The sequence below is a fragment of the Ipomoea nil genome, unplaced genomic scaffold (genome assembly GCF_001879475.1).
Source record: "Ipomoea nil cultivar Tokyo-kokei standard unplaced genomic scaffold, Asagao_1.1 scaffold3016, whole genome shotgun sequence".
Taxonomy (NCBI): Eukaryota; Viridiplantae; Streptophyta; class Magnoliopsida; order Solanales; family Convolvulaceae; genus Ipomoea; species Ipomoea nil.
In genome coordinates this window covers 2,085,909-2,107,864 of record NW_017619444.1, presented here as the reverse complement: position 1 = coordinate 2,107,864, position 21,956 = coordinate 2,085,909, and the positions used below count along the sequence as shown (strand labels likewise).

At 35.7% G+C, this 21,956-nt stretch overlaps 1 protein-coding gene across 1 annotated transcript; it reads left to right on the top strand.

Moving 5' to 3' along the window:
- Window positions 1-17,651: 17,651 nt before the first annotated feature.
- LOC109163237 (3-ketoacyl-CoA synthase 12-like) lies at window positions 17,652-19,519 on the top strand. The gene has a single exon (XM_019311996.1). The coding sequence runs from the start codon at window positions 17,825-17,827 to the stop codon at window positions 19,220-19,222; it is 1,398 nt and encodes a 465-aa protein (XP_019167541.1). The 5' UTR covers window positions 17,652-17,824; the 3' UTR covers window positions 19,223-19,519.
- The last annotated feature ends 2,437 nt before the right edge of the window (window positions 19,520-21,956 follow it).

Sequence of the window (21,956 nt, the reverse complement as noted above, 5' to 3'; positions counted from 1 at the left end):
AAAGGAGATGGTTCACTCAATATTTAACAAGATTATTCAAGATTGTGTATAAGACTTAGTGCGAAATCAACCGTGTGATAAATGTCACATGCAACACGTCACAATTTCTTAGAGTAACTTAAATGTTATGCATGAAAAGTTTGAGTTGCATGCACACGTGAAAACACACCAAATCCGAATGACTGAGATCAGCAGTGAATAGTAAACTAGTTAGTCAAATACTAAATAAATAAAGAGAATTATGTAAGTGCGGTATGTAAATGAGAGAGAGAATTTATAGTGGTTCGGAAGTGGCGTAATCTTCCTAGTCCACTTTATTCCTTTCGCGTCTAGGAGTAATTCACTATTTTCCACACAAAGTTACAATAGTGAATAAGTGCTACACAAGCACTTCTTCGGATGTCTTGCACACAGCTACACCCAACTCCGAGTGTTTCGCACACAGCTACACTCAAACCTGAGTACTTCGCACACAGCTATACTCAAACGCCAACTAAGTGTGTTGCACACAGCTACACTTAGCAACTACGAGTGTTTTGCACACAGCTACACTCACTAGAGTATTTTACACACAACTATACTCTTTTTACAATTACAATTATGAAGGTAATTGTATCTCTCCAACTACTTTTGAGACTACTCAGACTAAGTCTCTTTTCTAGATATCTCAATGAATATTTTGACTCAAGAGTATTTTGCACTTGTATATTTCTCTTTGCAAGTTGTTCGTCCGTCTCGCTCTCTTTCATCTTCAAGTCTTCATGGCTTTTTATAGATGATCAAATATATCCGTTGGAGCGGGATAATTTGATATTTGAATTTTGAATCTTTGTAGCCTGATATTGTTGACACTAGGTTCTTCAATTTTGATTTGATTGCCAACTTGTCGACAATATAATATTTTTATTTCAACTTGATTTTCAAGTTGTTTCTAAAAATTATTATCTTCGTCATTTTTGAATTTCCAACGTCTCTTGGCAATAAATCTTTCTGACATGATTTAATTCTAGGATAAGGTTTTATCCATGCCTCCATAAATTTTCACCGTTCTGATCATGTCTTCAGGCAATTTGGATTCTTGTGACATGTGAGATGAACCAAAATAAATTCATTCGAATTTATTCAGTGTTCTGATTATTTTTGCTTGAGCACATCTTGCTCCTTTTCGAAAGACACATTGTGCTTGTTTTGACTTCCTTGCTTGTCCAAATCAGATCTTGCTTATAGCTACATCGTGCTTGTTTGATCTGGTCACATCGTGCTCTTTTTCGAACGATATATTGTGCTTGGTTTGCCTTTCCTTGCTTGTCAAAATCATATCACTACTTCTTACTTGTCCTTGGCCACATCTTGCTCATCGTGCTCTTTTTCGAACGATATATTGTGTTTGGTTTGCCTTCCTTGCTTGTCAAAATCATATCACTACTTCTTACTTGTCATTGGCCACATCTTGCTTGTTTGACCTTGGTACATCTTGCTTCTTGTACTTGATACATCTTACTTCTTTGAGTCTAGATGCGTTCCTTCATATTTAGCTTCAAAAAGATAAGTCTTTAGGGGGATTCGATCTTGGGTATGATCATTGTGTACAAAAACTTTTACCATTTCACTGTGAGGCTCATCCAATCATTCATTGTAACACCTTTTTTTTAATGCTTGTCTTCTGGATGAATACTCGTAGGACCAAAATTAATTATCCAAATTAATTTTGTTCTTCATGTAGTAGTCTTTCTTTTGCTTCTTTTGGCTGGACTAACTGAATTATAATGCTTGTACTAAAGACCTAAATTCTAAGGGGATCTAAAGTACATTTGGTTCATCAAAACCATATTACAAAAATATTCCTATCAATTTTTCCCCTTTTTGATGACGCCAAAACCTATACTCAGTCATTTGGCTTAGTCTTTAAAATAGTTGAATTTTCAAAAATATTTTATTAATATTAGACATAGCCATGATGAGTTTGACATTTGATTTTGACTCTAGGAAAGGTATTTTTAGCAATGATTTCCTATTCACATTTTTGGACTTTTAATATTAAAGATTTTTGCAATTTTTCCAATTATGCGATTAATACAAGCTAAGTTAAAACTTACCTTTTAAGACAAATTAAAACAACAATAAATAGAGTACCATAAGCATCATAATTAGTTGATCAGCAGCAAGATATTCATAGCCATACTTAGAGTTTGTAAGCCATACAAAAATATTGTGTCACAAATTACACAAATTACTTAATCATCTTGTTCCTTTTTTTTTTTCCTTAAGTATGCGATTGATATGATTCTGAATATCAATGAAATTATTTCCAATGGCATATTCATCGCATACCTGCCTAGTTATATAGAAATTGAAAGCTTCCGTGATGTTGTTTCTTGGCAGTGCTCCTTCTTCATACCAAGTGATGCATTCTTCCAGATTTCTTTCTCCATGTAGATCTGCTCCATTCACCTTGATATAGTCTAGGAGTACCATCATCATTAAGGCTTTAGCATATCCTTTGATATGCATGAAATTCTCTTCAAAGATCTACATGTTTTGATCACATGGATTGCATTTCTTCATGCCTTTTGGTAAGTCATTTGATTCACCATTCTTGGTACTTCAATTCTGCCATCTCTTGGTGTGGATTCCAAATAGAGAGCCACTTTGTTGAACCAATTTATGTATTCTTGATTTCCACCTGCATAAATAACCTCACGAAAGGATCTATTAGAGGTATTTGCACTGCTTGAACCTCTTTGACTATTTTCCTCTCCTCCGAACCAGTACTCCAATCCCCCTTGACTTGCTATGTTGGTTCTGCCAGCTCTGCCTCTACTGCTGCTTCCACCACCACTCTTGGATGACATGACAGTCATGATAGCTTACATCATTCCTTCCAAATGACAGAATCTATCTTCCCCCCTTTTGACATAATCAACTAACTCATGAACAGATTCACGAAGGGAAGATACAGATTCTGCAATGATGCTATAAGAACCACGAAGACACCATACTTTGGTGTTGAGGGAATCAACATCTGTGTGAACATCCCGGATTTGGTTCTCATGTTGATGAACTACCTTTAGAATGCTTTTGGGTTTGATTTACGGAAACCACTTCACTGGCTTTTCTGTATTGATTGAGGGCTTGAGAAAGTTATAGGAAAAATTCAATGAGCAAGCCTTTCATATTGGAGTTCAAACCACCAATTTGTCTTTCTAATGATTGGTGTGTATCAATGAGATATTGTTGACTCTTCTGATTTTTCACAAACGAGCCTTCAATTTTTCTAGTTTGAGCATTGACAATGTGATCCACATGAGTGTATATTCCTTGGATCAAACTTTCCATTCTATCTACTAGACCAAAAACAATGTTTTCCAATCTCTTTAAGTTGTCAGCCGAGACAGTTTCACCATTGTTTGGTCTTTCTGCTTGATTTGCCGATCGAGGTCTTTCTTCATGAGCTGAGTTGTCACCAAGCAACTGAGATTGTGCTTGATTTCCTTGCACTTCTCTTGCTCTTTCGGGGGTATGGTCTTCGAGCACAAGTGTGTCACCTTGACCACTTTCATGATGGTGTGATTGTGCTTCTTCAGTGTGGTGATTGCCATGCATGGCTTAATTCTCAATCAAGTCATTGCTCACCTCAGTTAGGTTCAACACACTTACATCATATAGATCAACATCAAGAAAGGTTGGACTCACCACATTGTTTCCTTGATCAGTAAATTGATCAAAAAATTGAGATTGTGAGCTACTCCCGAGATCATTATTTGTATATACATACATACATATAACATTGATTAGCATACAAAAGGATGGACATAAATTAATGATATAACATTGATAGAGACTTATTATGTTTTTGAATATATATATATATATATATATATATATATATATATATATATATATATATATATATATATATATATATATATATATATATATATATATATATATATATATATATATATATATATATATATATATATATATATATATATATATATATATGAAGAACGCTCATATGTGGTCATGTCATTAGGTGTGGTTGTATGGTCGTATCTGTGTCGTTGAATCAGTTTAATCTAATGGTAGTGGTAATTCTTAGGATTTTCGCGCGTTTTGGTAAGTGGGGGTGTTATGGTAATTACAGTGACCATTTATAGCGGGTGGGTTCCAGAATACGCCAACAGTGTTGACAACATACACCAATAGTGTAATAAAACACACCACAGTGAAACACACCAATGGTGTATTCCCGTGTTATGGTAATTACAGTGGCCATTTATAACGGTCGGGTTCCAGAATACACCAACAATGTTGACAACATGCACCAATAGTGTAATAAAACACACAACAATGTGATTTTCCCTATTCCGATCTTTTATGACGAGTTTACCCTTGCAGTTCGCTAGGTAGGAGAATGTGCGCGAAAATTCTGAAAAAATCTTGATTAATATGATTCATTGGATCTATCTAATCTAATGGCCTATAATTGACCATATGACCACACCTAATAACATGGCCACATGTGATCACCCCTCTATATATATATATATATATATATATATATATATATATATATATATATATATATATATATATATATATATATATATATTCATTCTTGTGATGAAACGATACAAGGATTCACGCGAGGAACACGTTAATTTACCACCAATTAAAAACGAAAATAAAAGAAGCAATTTTATAAGAAATAATAAGTACTTGTATAGTTAGGTGTGAGCATCGGTCGATTTTCAGTTAATAACCGAAATAACAGAAAAATCTATGACCTTTGCATAACCGACGGAGATCTCATAACCGAACCGAGCAAAAATCAAAAATTTTGGTCGATTATTAATAACCGAACCTAATTGCCTAACGAGCTGAAATTTCTTTAAAAATTTAATCAAAACTCAAAAATTAATACACTAAAAATACATTACTAGTTAAAACAGTCCATCACATAAAAATTTCAAAATCAAATGTACAAATACCAAAGTTGCAATGTCCAGTTGTATGGAAGTTGCAATGTCCATTTATATGGGTGGTGCATTCTATTGCGCACATGCATGACCATATGTATTTATTAGGAAATAAAAGTAGTTATTTGATTGCCGAATGATTCTGAAGAATAAATATATTCTGATCCCTACCATGCGTTCTCTAAAAGCTATGTTTATTTTTAATTTTTTTAATCTTTAATTTTTTTGCACAAGTTATGCTATATTAGTTTTAGGGGATGTTTGGTAAATAACTGTTAGTTGACTGGGTTAGTGAGTTTAACTAGTTGATAGCATAAGGTTATTGTAGAAATATGTTTGGTAAATTAACTGTTAGTTGATAGCTAATTACATGCAAAATGACTTTTTCAAAAAGCTGATCGAAAAAAAAAAAAAAAAAAAAAAAAAAAAAAAAAAAAAACTGTTTTGAGTAGTTTTTTTCAATAATTGAACATCGAAGTGCAAGTAAAATCACTTACAAGTGCACCTACTTTCACCTATAAGTGCATGTAATTTTGCCTTAATTGTTAGCATTCACTTTCCGCAAACATTCATGCACCTGGGTGTGCTTATAACTATATGTGCAACTATTTATAACTATAGGTGCAACTACTTATAACTATATGTGCACCTACTTTCACCTATAAGTGCATGTAATTTTACCTTGTTAGCATTCACTTTCCGCAAACATTCATGCACCTGGGTGTGCTTATAACTATATGTGCAACTATTTATAACTATAGGTGCAACTATTTATAACTATAACTGCAACTACTTTCACCTATAAGTGCATGTAATTTTGCCTTGTTAACATTCATTGATCTGAGTTCAGCGGATAGTAATATCCCTGAAAACCACTCGCAAACATTCATATACCTAGGTGCAACTACTTATAACTATGTGTGCAACTACTTAGAACTATAGGTGCAACTACTTAGAACTATAGGTGCAACTAAGTATTGATGCTTAGTGTAAATTTTTACTTGCACCTATAATACATTTTACATGCACTTGTAATACGTTTTACTTGCACTTCGATGTTCAATTATTTACGAAAATGCCACCGTGTTTTTTTAAAACATCAGTGTTTCTCATCCATTAGATCTGGACACGTGGACGAACAGAATTCATTCCTATTTCGCGCATGGGCGAAGCATTCGCACCTGAGTGCGATTATATATATATATATATATATATATATATATATATATATATATATATATAGGCGGGTTCAGGTGCGGCAGTGTCTTACGGTGCGGTTATTTCTTACGGTGCGGCAACACCAATAGTTCACCAAATATGCACCATCAACGTTAGGAAATACACCACACAAAACAGAGTAAACAGAGCCCTGCATCACCAAACACACACCATTAGGTGTGAGTAAAAACACCATACACTGTTCGGAAATACACCATTGGGGGTGGTGAGTTATATGGTGTGTTTTTTTGAGTCTGTGGTGTATTTTGTGATGTTTTATTACATTTCATTGGGGTGTGTTTTTATTACACTGTTGGTGCATATTGTTAACGCTGTTGGTGTATTCTGAAATTTGACCGCACCGCCGCACCGTAAGACCCCGCCGCATATGAGCGCTCTTCTATATATATATATATATATATATATATATATATATATATATATATATATATATATATATATATATATATATATATATACACACACACGCATTCCATGCGTGTTACATATGACTTTTAAACCCCCAATTTTTTTTAATCTCTAGGTTTGAAAATCCAGAACACATAAAAGAAAGATATATTATTTACTTTTTTTTTAAACAGATATGTTATTAACTTAATTGGTTAATTTCTTGTTCTTTACAAATTTTAAAAGTAATTATTGACCTATAATGCCAACTTTTTGTGGGCAAAAAAAAATTATATCCTAACTTGCCCAGTGCAGGGCAAGTTAGGGCTCACCTACATGTTTTGACCCATCTATATATGTATATAATTAATTGAAAAAATATTGTTTGTGGAGTTAGCCGAATTCTTGGTTCCAACTTTATTCACCATGTATACAACTAATATGTTTTATTGCTAGGCAATTTAGGGCTGACCCGCATATTTTGAATTATCTGTACAATTTGTTGGAATCGTTGGTAGGAAAACAAATAATAATTCAATAAATAAGATTATTATTTTTCTAAAAAAACAAGGGAAGGAAAGATGGAGAATTTGACTTTTTTGTTGGATTTTTACAAGAATCAAGCGATCACTCTTTCCTTAAAACCTTATTTGTCACTAGTGTCGTCCCTGGCCATGTTTGGCCAGGGCATACGCACAGGGCCCCCAAATTTTGGAGGCCCCAAATCATCTCAATGAATATGTATATATTACGGAGTTATGTACACACATTTCATAGTTTGGTTGCTGTGCCCCCAAATTTTGGGGGCACGTTAAAAAAAAAAAGTATATATTTATGTTTTATATATTAAATTATTTAGTGTTGGTATAACTTATTTATAAAGAAATCAAGACGGTCTAAAATTCTATAAAGTTTACATTCTTAATTCTTAAAGAATTGATTTATATATAGAGTTATAATCCTATTTGAATATTGTAAAAATTATTATATATAAAGAGTAAAAATTACTCATATTCGTATTATAATGTATACACGCAAGATTTGTATTTACAACGGAAGAATTCCGTCTCAGTAATCATTAATTTGAAGCGCGTTGTTTGTGCATTTGACATCCTCAATTTAATTTTTTTTATAGATTATTATATATTTTGGTACAATATAATATATCTTCATTTGATTATAGTATATTTTTATTACTTAAAATAATATCAGTTAGTCATTCTCTTCCTTCCATTTTTTGTTTAGACTTTTCATAATATAATTTTTTTTTAAAGTTCCTAATATAATTTTTAAGTAATCAATTTCAATACTAATATACGAATCTTATAATTTCAAATAAATGTACACTTTCAAATATTAGAATTGTTTATAATTTCATCATTAATTTTATTATTTAAATATATAATAAAAAATTATCCATATATCGCACGGGTAATTTACTAATTTACAATTATACAAAAAGAGGCCCATGTTAAATTTTTGCACAGGACCCCAATCTTCTTAGGAACGGCCCTGTTTGCCACCTCTCAAAAGTGCTAGGAGCTTCGTGGCCTAGGCTTCCCAGGATAAAACTTGCTTGTGATTCAATGTTTGAGCACACAAACAAATGAATCCGGCGAACAAAGCAAGGCTATGAACACAGTATGGCTAAGAAAAGGAGTAGAAGCAGAATTTTGAGGCTGGAAAAAGATACTTTCGTGTAGTGTGCTTGTTCTCTTGTTGTGTAAAAACTGCTTCTTGCTACCTTCTCTTATATAGGGAATTTTCTGTAACAAATGAATTCAATCCCCATAACAATCAAAACTTGCTGTTCAGTTTCGGCTCCCATCAAGTGGCATGTTTAGAACACCCCCCCTGCAAAAGAGAGCCTCAATACTATACAATTCTACAAGTTCTAAAAGAGCTCTTGTATAAAAGGGGGGTCAAATCCTCTTTCCAATCCAATGTGGGACAAAAGCTCACTTTTTCCCTTCATTTTCCAACTCAAATTGGTCTACTTTGAGAATCAATATCTCATTCACCCATTATCCGTTTTGAGCGTACAATATATCAATCTTTTCGTCTCACTACGAAGAACCTGAATCCACTTTGACCCGACCCAAATTGGAAGTGGACCCCACTGATAATTGTACCACAAAATAGCCACTTAACATGTCATTTTATGTCATTTTAAACTAATTTTTCCAACACAATTAATTGAAAAATGTTTTTTTTTTTTAATACTACTGGCCCTATTACAATGTAGTATCTGTTCATAGATACTTTCTCAACCTAATGAAGCACAAAAAGTTAATATCGCCTACACTGAGGCTCGAACCCACAACCTCCCATATAAGATAGCAACTTTGTGGGGTTATGCAAATTCTTGGTTCTAATTCTACCGTCGGATATAGGCAACATAGTGATGTGTGGACCATACCAAGAAGTACATTTTGAATATACTAAAATTATATTATTCGTGTATTGAATGTACATTATACAAAATTATGTACTTTCAGTACTCAAATAATGTATTTTCTTTGAATACAATATACATTTTTTATATATTAAAAGTACATTATATATTTGTATACTGAATGTACATTATTTGATAGTATAGTCCACACAATAATGATCGTCGGATATACTACTAAAATACCCCATCACTAGTCAATTTAGAGCTGACATATATGTTTTGAGCTATCTATGTATACAATTAAATGAAAAATGTTTATAAAGTTAGGCAAACATGTCCCACCCAGTATACAACTAGCTAGGAGTATATATGGTCACATAATAAAACCTATATATATATATATATATATATATATATATATATATATATATATATATATATATATATACTCCGCAATATGTCGTTATCAAGTTTAGCTGTAAAGGAAGAAACGACAGGAAAATAAAACTGGCCTTGATACACTGCCTGCTTTAACCCTGTGAGTTCCGTTGACATTTTAATGGTTGATGTTCATCGCTTCCCATCTAATAATTCACAAGTTTCCTCTCATATATCCATTCATATTATTGGAGCCACCTTTTACAATCTGCTGATGAATCAATATTTATGCATCAACGAATATTGTATCCCAATTCTTACTCCAAAAAGCTGAATCCCCAACCCTAAGAGTCTCCCACACTCCGATCCGACAGAACATGTGGGAGGATGCCGGTGCGCTGTCCACTTTGGACATAATTCTAACACTACCACCGCCGAGGTTCAAACCTTGGTCTCTTACCCCAAATACTGCCCACTAAACCATTGGGCTAAACCCGTGTGAGTTATTGTATCCCAATTCTTGGGTAGAGGCTTGGAGGGTCAAGTCCAGCATAGTGCTAAGTGTTATTTAAGTAAAATAAAGTTGTGCCATTATTGTTATCAATTATTGTTAGGATCATGCGAAAAACTATAGCTCGTGGTGAAGACGCAACTTTATTTACTTATATACCATCACATAGCCACCAATTGCTAGAATTCGCCCTTCGCCCAACACTTAAATACCGTCACATAGCCACAAATTGCTAGACTTGGCCCTTCATCACTGGCCTCCGCCCAACACTTATATACCGCCACCAATTGCTAGACTTGACCCTTCACCAACCTCCGCCCAACACTTATATACCGTCATATAGCCACCAATTGTGGGACTTGGCCCTTCACCGGCCTCCGCCCAACAATTCCCTGTTGGATCCATTGGTAGAAAAACAAATAATAATCAAATAAAATATGATTATTATTTTCTGGAAAGAAGGGAAGATAAGATGAAGAAAATGGCTAGTGTTTGATATTGGGTTTTTGCAAGAGTCAAGTGAGCACTCTTTCTTTAAAACCTTATTTGTCACCTCCCAAAGATGCTAGGAGCGTTGTGGTCTAGGGTTCCCAGGATAAAACTTGCTAGTGATTCAATGTTTGAGCACTCAAACAAGGAATCCGGCGAGCAAGACACGGCTATGAACACAGTAGGCTAAAGAAAAGGAGTAGAAGCAGAATTTTGAAGCTGGAAAACAAAGTTTCGTGTAGTGTGCTTGTTGTTCTTTCTATGTGTAAAACTGCTTTTCACTACCCTCTGCTTTTATTTTGGCATTAAAATGCACCCCCACAACTCCTGTAACAGCAACCACTACCTTGAGTTTTAATTCAAGGTTAAATTGCAAGTCTCGGCCAGCCAATTCCCGCAGGTGCCGACGCACACGAGCTTGAATCAAGCCTTTTTCAATCTCTTCTAGTTGGAATTTGGTTTGCACCCACCCCCCCCCCCCCCCCCCTCGCGCGAGAGAGCCTCTATGCTATACAATTCTACAAGCTTCAAAAGAACTCTTGTATATAAGGGGGGGGGGAATCCTCTTTTCAAACCAATGTGGGACAAAAGCTCACTTTTTCCCTTCATTTTCCAACTCAAATGGGTCTACTTTGAGAATCAATATCTCATTCACCCATTATCCGTTTTGAGCGTACAATATATCGATCTCTTCGTCTCACTACGAAGAATCCGAATCCACTTTGACCCGACCCAAATCGGAAGTGGACCCCAATGATATTTGTATCACAAAATAGCCACTTAACATGCCATTTTATGCCATTTTAAGCTATTTTTTTCCAACATTCCCCCTCCCCCGGACTTGGCCCTTCACCAGCCCGGGCCAACAGCCTTAGCACTAGAACCAGTGACCTGGCTTCGATACCACTTGTTAGGATCAAGCGTTTACCACTATGTCAAAAACTATAGCTCGTAGTGAAGACATAAATTTATTTCCTTATATACGCCTCAATTTTGAAAGACAAGGTGCTAGACTTAGCCCATCCGGCCTCAACTCAACAATCCTCCTAACCACCAATTTGCTGGACTTACTCTTCACCGGCTTTCACCCAACTTAGTTGATTTCTGCATGATAGATTGTGAATAAAGATACATGCATGATCGAACTCTAACAACCACAATATGAAAGTTACACCAAATGGAATTGGGACCTTGTGGACACTAGGTTTACCCCCTCCTGGAATATAATACCTATTTAATTTAAGTTAAAACTAATATCTGTCGGGCAGTACTTATGCCTTTTATGTAGTGTAATAATCCCTTTATGTAAGATTATTGATGTGATCCTCAATTGTTTGAGGTGTTATTCATTGAATTGACTAATTAATACCCTATATACTCACTCTTTTGAACAAAAGAATAATAAATACTCTTCGTATAGTAATCCGTAAATGTGTGATTATACTAGGTACAACACCATGTAAACCATGAACATTAAAGAGCAAATTAAATGTGTTACATACTAAAAAGAGTCTCATTAGACTCTCATATGAGAGGTTGTGAGTTCGACCCTCAGTGGAGGCGTTATTGACTCTTTGTGCTTCAGTAAGTTGAGAAAGTAATTATGAACAGATACTACATTGTAATAGAGTCAGTAGCATTCAAAAAAATGTGTTACATACTAAAAAGAATTAATTATATATATTGATTGTGTATATATAGAACATATACATACATGGAAATAACCAAAGTATATATGGATGGTTGAAAATATTGGCTTTTGGATTTGAAGACAACAGTACAGCTCCGATCCGATCCTTTACTCCCCTGACCTGCCGATTGAATGGAACCATGTTTGGTTACCTTTAATAAATTTGTACTCTACACTCCCATCTACGGATCGTTATGCAGTGCAACCGTGCACCATACATGATACACACGAAATTGAATTCATAATTTTTATACCATAAATTCATAATTTCTATATTATATATTCATAATTTCTGTACTGTAGATTCATAAAATCTATATTGTAGATTCATAATTTCTAAACCATAGATTCATAATTTCAATACAGTAGATTTATAATTTCTATACAATAGATTCATAATTTTTATACTGCAGATTCATAATTTCTGTATTGTAGATATTCATAATTTCTAAACTGTATAGTTATTAAATTATGAACATATAGTTATGTGATTTGTGAATACAGAGTTCAACAATTGAGAATATGAACATCAAAAATTACGAACATAGAGTTCTGTAATTGTGATTTGTGAATATAGAGTTCAATAATTATAAATCTATAATATAAAAATTATGAATTTATAGTATAGAAATTATAAATCTATAATATAGAAATTATGAATTCAATTCCGTGTGCACCATGCATGGTGCACACCGTTGCACAATATAATTTTCCCCCATCTACCGGAGCGTTATGCTGTGCATCCGTATGCACAGATGCAAAAACGACGTCGTTTTGGCGTCTAACTTAAAAAATAATAATAAAAAAAAATCAGAATTGCATAACTACACATCCATAATTTCACTACACATCCATAATTTCATAACTACACTTCCAGAATTGCATAACTATACTTCCAGAATTGCATAACTTCACTTCCAGAATTGCATAACTACACTTCCAGAATTGCATAACTTCACTTCCAGAATTGCATAACTACACTTCCAGAATTGCATAACTATAATTCCAGAATTGCATAACTACACATCCATAACTTCATAACTACACTTCCAGAATTGCAAAACTACACTTCCAGAATTTCATAACTAAAAAATTCAAAATGAATGAACTAAAAATGAATAACATAATGTTGTTACTGTGAATCGAAACTGATTTTTTTTTAAGTAGGACGCGTGTTTTATACAAAATGACGTCGTTTTTGCATCCGTATGCACCCTGCATGGTGCATACGGATGCACAGCATAATTTGCCCCATCTACCAACCATCTCCATTCTTAATTGCGCCAACTTCAAACACGGCCCAAGCTTGTGATCATTATCATTGTTTTTTATTTTTTTTGGTCCGTACCATGTTAACCACTGTGCTAGTATACCCTTTACAGCCCAAGAATTAAACGACACGTGCCGGTCGGTCATCAGTTCTATCTTCTATGTCAAGTTTCATGTCTCCAGGAGATCATAAGTAGATCGAATATTATGTTCTTGGTCGGAGGGATTTTAAATTCCCTTTCCACTTAATTCTCATCTAATTTCAAAGACCATTAAATTTGGTAGTTTGGTTGAAGGGAATTGCAATTCCATGGAATTGCAATTCCCCCATTTTCATGGAATTAAAATCCCATGTCCCCCCTGGTATTTTTATTCCTGGAAAAAAAATATACTGATGAGTCAAAATTACTCCTTCTTTTTGTAACCTAAAATTAATGTCTAACAACAATAATGGACATTTTTTATTTTATACTACTTATTCCCTTTCAATTCTCATGTATACCAAACATTTGAATTGAAATTCCCAGTAATTCTATTCCAGTCAACCAAACACTGGAATTTAAATTCCCACTTTATTCCCAGTAATTCAACTCCCATGGAATTACAATTCCTTTCCTACATAATTCCCTCCCTCCAACCAAACGCCCTGTTAAGGTTTCATCTCACCCGCATGGGTAGCTCAACTGGTCATAGAGGTGAAACTTTAAAAGAATGACCAGGGATCGAGTCTCACCAGCGGCAGTGTGGGAGCAACCTCTCAAAGTGAGGGGGGCTCCTTGTGCGCAGTGAGCACCAGTCTAGCCTCTGTGATTAATGTTCAGTTGAGTCACCATGATTTACAACCTCCCACTGCTCTCGGATATTGTTCAAATTGAGAGATGCATTACTTCTATTTTATTTTCGAGTTAAATTGGAGAATTGTACATGTAAATACAATTGTTTTTTTATTTCTCTTTTCGGTTTTTAATTCTCTATTTTTAAGTTGGAGAAATGTATAAATAAATGCATTTTATGTAGTCTTTCTTTGTCAAGTTTTGTCAGGATCATGGACTCACTACTATACCAAAAGTTAGCTAACAGTGAATTGAAGTGTAGCATTATTTTCTTATACTTGCTAGGAAATTAATGCCAGAACTTGACCCTTTGAGCGTCTATACGGCATCCCCTCCTAACACCTGCTAGCTTGATCTGAAATCAATCATTAAGATTAATCATTTACTATTATGCTAAAAAGTTAAGCTATAACTAGTAACGAAGACGCAACTTTATTTTCTTATACTTGCCTAATAACCAACACTACATTTTGATGGTTGACGGTAAAAATGTTACCAGATAATATTATTATGTAACTGAGTCAATGTAAGTTGTGTTGCAATATGTTCAGTACAGAGGTAAAAGTCTCTCTCCCTCCTCATCCAAGAAATCATCTATTTATACAGTATAATGGTAACAGCTATAATAATAGGCAGTAATGGCCTTCTAATGAGTGCAACGGCTCCCTTCCATAAGTGTAGGTCCCCTCAGTAACTACTCTTTGATGAGGAGGTACGTAACAGCTATATCATAATGAGGAGCTGAACCATTATTTCCTTGTCTTGAATGAGCGGGGTAGTAAATGACTTTTGCCCGTTGGGTTTCCACGGAGCGCCGGGTCAGGTGCTTGTTGACAACCCGGGTCGGGTGCTAGCACCATTACTCGTCACCAGCCCCCCTACTCCCGAGCCTACGGATGTGTTTGAGCTGACTTGGGAGTAAAACTGAATCAAAGATACTCATTTTTTTTAAGCAAAGTCCCGGAGGTTGGCCGAGGCGCGGGGCCTCGGCCGATGATGGCAAGTTGGGCGCCTCGACCAATGTGGGCCGAGGCGCCGGGCCGAGGCGTGCGCCTCCGCCGATGATGGCCGAGGCGGGCGCCTCCGCCGATGTGGGCCGAGGCGGGCGCCTCCGCCGATGTGGGCCGAGGCGTGCGCCTCCGCCGATGACGACAGCCAACCATTATGCGGAAGCAGATGAGGTTGATAGGAAGAAGAAGGATGAAGAAAATGGTAGAAAGGGTGGGAAGCCTGGGAAAGCTGGTCCGCCCAACCAGGCACCACGCCCAGACCACTCGTTCACAGGGAAAGGCCGAGACCACGAGCGACCTTGCCTGGTCTCCCTACATAATTTAACCCCGCTTACCCATCCTATTAGTGTCATTTTAAAGCAACCTGATGAGATGAGAATGGTAGAATTCCTGCCGGAGTGTATGAAAGTCTCCCCAAAGGCAGACCAAACAAAGTCATGCGCCTCGGCCCACATCGGCGGAGGCGCCCGCCTCGACCCACATTGGCCGAGGCACCCAACTTGCCATCGTCGGCCGAGGCGCACGCCTCGGGCAGCATCGGCCGAGGCCCTGCGCCTCGGGCAACCTCCGGGACTTTGGTTTAAAAAAATGAGTATCTTTGATTCAGTTTTACTCCCAAGCCAACTCAAACAAATTCGCAGACTCAGGAGTAGGGGGGCTGGTGAGAGAGTAATGGTGCTAGCACCCGACCCGGTTTGTCGACAGGCACCTGACCCGGCGCCCCGTGGAAACCCAACGGGCAAAGTCATTTGCTACCCCGCTCATTCAAGACAAGGGAATAATGGTTCAGCTCTTCATTATGATATAGCTGTTACGTACCGCCTCATTAAAGAGCAGTTACTGAGGGGACCTACACTTATGGAAGGGAGCCGTTGCACTCATTAGAAAGTCATTACTGCCTATTATTATAGTTGTTACCATTATACTGTATAAATAAATGATTTCTTGGATGAGGAGGGAGAGAGACTTTTACCTCTGTACTAAACCTATTGCAAAACAACTTACATTAACTCAGTTACATAATAATATTATCCGGTAACATTTTTACCGGTAAAATGCTAAGTTTGATGCTCTAAACCCCATCCAATAAGTTTTCTATTTTTCTAAAAAGGAAATATTGGTATCATATTTTGACATCATAGTTTACCGGGTAAGGAAGCATTATATTACAGATATATGTCTTTTTTATTCAAAATAACTTTTATTATAAATTATAAATTACTAAAAAAACGTAGCTCCATGATAATCCAAATATACTAAATTTATACCCGTGGATTAGGGTCCATCTTGCATGGTGAACCTAATCCCAAACAACTTCATTTTATATTAAATTGTTGATGATGTCGATAAATGCATCATGTTTAATAATATTAATCATGTATGTTCTTTATGTTCAAAAACCTAAACATTAATGTACATAAACACTAAATTGTATGTATACCAAATCTATTTACATTTACTTTGTAGGTTCATAATATTTCTTTTATATATTCACAAAAACAAACTTAATATATATAAACATTGCACTAAAGTAATGAATTTATCTACTTATAAATTTATTTATTTTTAAATAAAAATATATATCAATATGGGTGACATTAAAAAAATCTCAATCAAAGGTTTTTAATAATATTGTTTTATATTAATTTTTTTTGTACAACAAGAAAAAAATAAATTGGAGTTGAAATAAAAATTAAAGAGAAAAAACAAAATGAATGTCTTAAATGCATGTTGCTACATGCACCCTAGCCCCTGGTTCATGATATGACTTTTTTTTTTTTTTTTTTTTTTTTTGGTAAGGAGAGAAATTCACAATTACTATTCAAAGTTATACATTGAGTAAATCCCGAATTGTATGTATCTCTTGCCAACAAAGAATCACAAGAATATATATTGACATATATTGTCCATAGATGACCGACTCAAACAAATAAAAAAGAGCAAATTACACTCTGATTAAGTCATTATTGCATGAAGCATGATCCACACAATTGTGGACCACAAATAAAAAGTACATTATTTGTGTACATAAAGTACATTATTTGAAAGTACATTATTTTAGTACTGAAAGACTGAAAGTACATTATTTTGCATACTATCAAATAATGTACATTTAGTATATAAATAATGTAATTTTAGTATATTAAAAATATACTTTGTATTCAGGGAAAGTACAAACATGATTTGAGTTGAGTACTAAAAATACATTATTTTATATAATGTACCTTCATTAATAAATAATGCACTTTTAATATATTAAAATACATTTTTTTTATGGTTTACATAAAAATTTACCACGATCCTACCAGAAGTCAAACTTGACTATTGTGAAATACAAGTAGGGGCTGGGCTGAAATTAATATTGCAATAAAGATTGATGGAGAGGTGTCATGCACCAATAAGGTGGTGGGAGTTATAGAGTTTTACCCTTTAAATTGAGAACATGAAATTAAAGAAAGTTTGCAACTTTACTTGGTTTCTTCACATGTCCTACTCCAAACACCCACCTCTTACTATATAACTCCGTGTTTAATTTAAAGTTGTCACCCCAAAAAAAAAACCCAACGTACGTACTTCACAACATCTCATTTTTCAAAAAACAAAAAACAAAAAAAAAACATTCACCCTCTTATTGTCTTTCATGGATCCCTTCACCATTTTATGCTACTCTCTCCCTCCCCTCTACCTCCTCTTCTTCTTCATATGGAAGATCATAGACCAAAAGAAACACCAAGGCTGCTACATTCTGGACTACCAATGCTACAAGCCCGGCGACGACCGGAAGCTGAGCACTAAGTTCAGTGGGGAGGTGATTAGGAGGAACAAGAACCTGGGGTTGAACGAGTACAAGTTTCTGTTGAAGGCCATCGTGAGCTCCGGCATCGGGGAACAAACGTACGCGCCGAGGATGGTGTTCGACGGCCGGGAGGAGTGTCCGACGTACGAGGACGGGATCATGGAGATGGAGGAGTTTTTCTCCGACAGCATCGGGCGGTTGCTGGACCGGCAAGGGGTTTCCCCGCAGGAGATCGACGTTCTGGTCGTTAACGTTTCGATGCTGGCGTGCTCGCCGTCGCTGTCGGCCCGGATCGTTAACAAGTACAAGATGAAGGAGAATGTTAAGGTGTATAACCTCACCGGAATGGGGTGCAGCGCCAGCTTGATATCGGTTAACATCGTACAGAATATTCTCAAGACCCAGAGGAATCTTTTGGCGTTGGTTGTAACCTCGGAGTCGCTCAGCCCCAACTGGTACTCCGGGAACGACAGATCCATGATTCTGTCCAATTGTCTGTTCCGGAGCGGCGGCTGCGCGATTTTGCTCACCAACAAACCGGGTTTACGGGAGAAATCCATGTTCAAGCTGAAATGCCTAGTAAGAACCCACCATGGAGCGAAAGAAGAATCGTACGGCTGTTGTATACAGACGGAGGACGAGGAGGGGCGTGTCGGGTTCCACCTGGGGAAGACGCTGCCGAAAGCCGCCACCCGAGCTTTCGTCGACAACCTTAAAGAAATCGCCCCGAAGATCCTCCCCATCAGGGAGCTCCTCCGCTTCGTTATACTCACATCCCGCCGGAAACTCGGCGGCGGCGGCGGCAAGCCGCCGCCGCCGCCGGATTTCAAGACCGGGGTGGACCACTTCTGCCTGCACACCGGCGGGAAGGCGGTGATCGACGGCATCGGGCAGAACCTGAACCTGAGCGAGTACGATCTGGAGCCGGCGAGAATGACGCTCCACCGGTTCGGCAACACCTCCGCCAGTAGCCTCTGGTACGTTCTGGGGTACATGGAGGCCAAGAAGCGGCTCAAGAAAGGCGACAAGGTGTTCATGATCAGCTTCGGGGCGGGGTTTAAGTGCAACAGTTGCCTGTGGGAGGTGGTTAGGGATTTGGGAGAAGAAGAAAATGTGTGGAAAGATGACATCCATAACTACCCTCCCCAAACCCTAACCAACCCTTTCTTGGACAAGTTTGGATGGCTCCAACATGAAGATCCAAACACCTTCAACATTCCAGATGACTACGTCATCCCATGATGTTTTTCTTCCGGTAAAAAATGCACTTTTAGTCCCTCAATTTTACCCTCTTCTTAGAGATCTGAACAAATTTGATCACTACTCGAAATTATCTAAATTGTTGTTAATTCAACCCTTCGATATAGTACCAACTTTCAAACTCTATTAGTACACACGTGCCAGATTTGTTCGGATTATCTGGACTACTAGAGTACTAGTGAAGTTTGAGGGTAGTACTATATGACAAGGGACTCAATTCATAATACTTTAGACAATTGATGAGAGATCAAATTTATTTAATTAAATTGAAAGACTATAGTAACAATTATGTTTTTTTTTCCCTTTTTCTTCGTTAGGTTTCCTTTTTCAGAAGAAAATGAAAAGAAATTAAATTAAAGGATTCATCTGTTTTCTTTGATTTACCTCTTATTTTTGTGAATTTTATTTGATTTTTTTTTTCTACCATAAATATGTGAAATAAAAGAAAAATTGTACGTTGGTGATGACTACTTGGTGTAAATCACTTTGTATTGGTATACTGGTATACAAGTACGTGTTTTAGGAATTTGCATTTATTGCTTTATTAATTCCTCTTCTTTTTTTTTTTTTTTTTTAATTAAGAGCCGATGCCTGGGGAAGCCTTAATATGTGGAATGATCATTTTGCCAAATAGTAATTTTTTTTTTAAAAGGCCAAATAGTATTTATTGAATCATACAATACAATCTACGCCCACTAATACAAGAAACACCATTCACATTTTTAATAGCAGACAATATGTGACCGTAGTACTAAATGCGCTTATAGTACAAACATGAAAAGTGCTTAATTGGTTGGGGTTCAGCCTTTGGAAGAATGAAAAGTGCTTAATTTATGTGTCTATAGTTAACAAATGCGTAAAGATTTTTTTTTTTGGACAATACATTATATATCTTACCGACTTACCCTTTTTGAGTGAATTAAATTCAATAAAAGACTATTTACATTAAACTTTAATATGTAGTAATAAAAATTAAATACTCATATGGCTAAAATTATGCAATTCTAATTTCTGACCACAAATTAGGAAAATGAAACACAAGCCTAAACCATGCATGTATTCTATGAGTATCTTTAGTTATCTTGTAATGAATACTTATATATATGGCGAGACAGCCAGTGAGGGAATAAAGGTTTTGTGGTAAAGGACCTTAATGCCCCAACTTACTAATCATGGAACCCTAGATCTATGAATATAGATAAGTGTTTGCATGGGCTGTTCAATTGGTTATAGGGGTGAAGTTTGTGAAGAATGATCGGGTATCGAGTCACACCTGTAATAGTGTGAGAATAACCTCTCAAAGCGAGGGGCATCCTCCTAGATGCTCTATCAGGACCTTGAGGAAGGCTAAACTTATAAACTTACTTTGTCTTGGTTGACTAATTGATCGGGTCCTTGGGGTTGAGGATTCAACCTTGAGGAAGGCTAAACTTATAAACTTATTTTGTCTTGGTTGACTAGTTTAACTATACATTGAGGGCATCCGTAAAGATATATATACAAAATATTTTGATAACCACGGGTTGAAATTTTAGAATAATTTTTCACTATCCAAAAATGGTTAAAATTATTCAATTATTTAAAAATAAAAATAAAAATAAAAATAAAAAAATAATAAATAAATAAAGGAATTTCAGCCACCGGCTGTCCGCTGGCTGCGTATTTTACAAATAGTTGTGGCTGTCCGGCGAAGACAACTAGACAGCCACAACTGGTGTTTGACAATCGTGGCTGTCTGTGAAATACGCAGCCACCGGCTGTCCGGCGCGAACAGCCGGTGGCTGAAATTTCTTTATTTTTTTTTATTTTTTAATAATTGAATGGGCAACCTGTAAAAAAAGTCAATCGAACAAATTTAGCTAATAAATGGGCCTATTTGACACTTAATTTAGTTCGTGGTGGGAATTGAGCACTTTGCAGTAGTAGATGTGCGTATTTGACACTTGTGTTTTTTTTTTTTTTTAATATGCTAAGTTGAGAAACCAAAAAACAAAAAACAAAAAACAAGACAAAAAACAAAACAAAACAAAAACAACAATTTAAAGAAATTTATGGCAACCTAACTTCACCGTCTTCAATTCACCTTCTCCTTGTCCTCTTCTTCTCTTCCTGCTTTTCGTTCCCTCCTTTTTCTTTTCTTCTCCTCTTTCTTTCATTACTATATATAAAGGAGTAAACCTTTTCAAAAATTTTAAAATGTTAAATCAGACACCAAAAATTTTTCGATCACCATTATAAATTTTTATCATCCAAGCAGACATAAATTATGTTATTTACTAGAGTTATTTGTTTCAATTCAAAGTTGAAAATTTTCGTATATTTTTAAAGCGGTTAAAATTTTTTATTAGAAATGGACAATTTTTCCGCAATGAAGGTGCAATGTGCAAAATTTGAATCTCATCCTTATATTTGTAAAAATTAAATGAATTGAATCAAATCAGATTTAAAAAAAAAAAAAATACGTTGACATTTTTGTAATTATTGTCAACTTTATTTTGCAAACTTAAATATTTAAGTAAGCAATATGTGAATGACAACTAAATATGCAAACATAATAAATTTTTAAAAATTAATGAAAAGGCTAAATTTTAAATCTAAACTGTAAATGCTAGGTCCTAAGAAGTAAAAAGTGAACCACTAAACCAAATAAAACAAAAACTCAGTCATAAACTCTAAAATCGAAATCCTAAGTGCAATGCACTTTCGTATTTTTGCA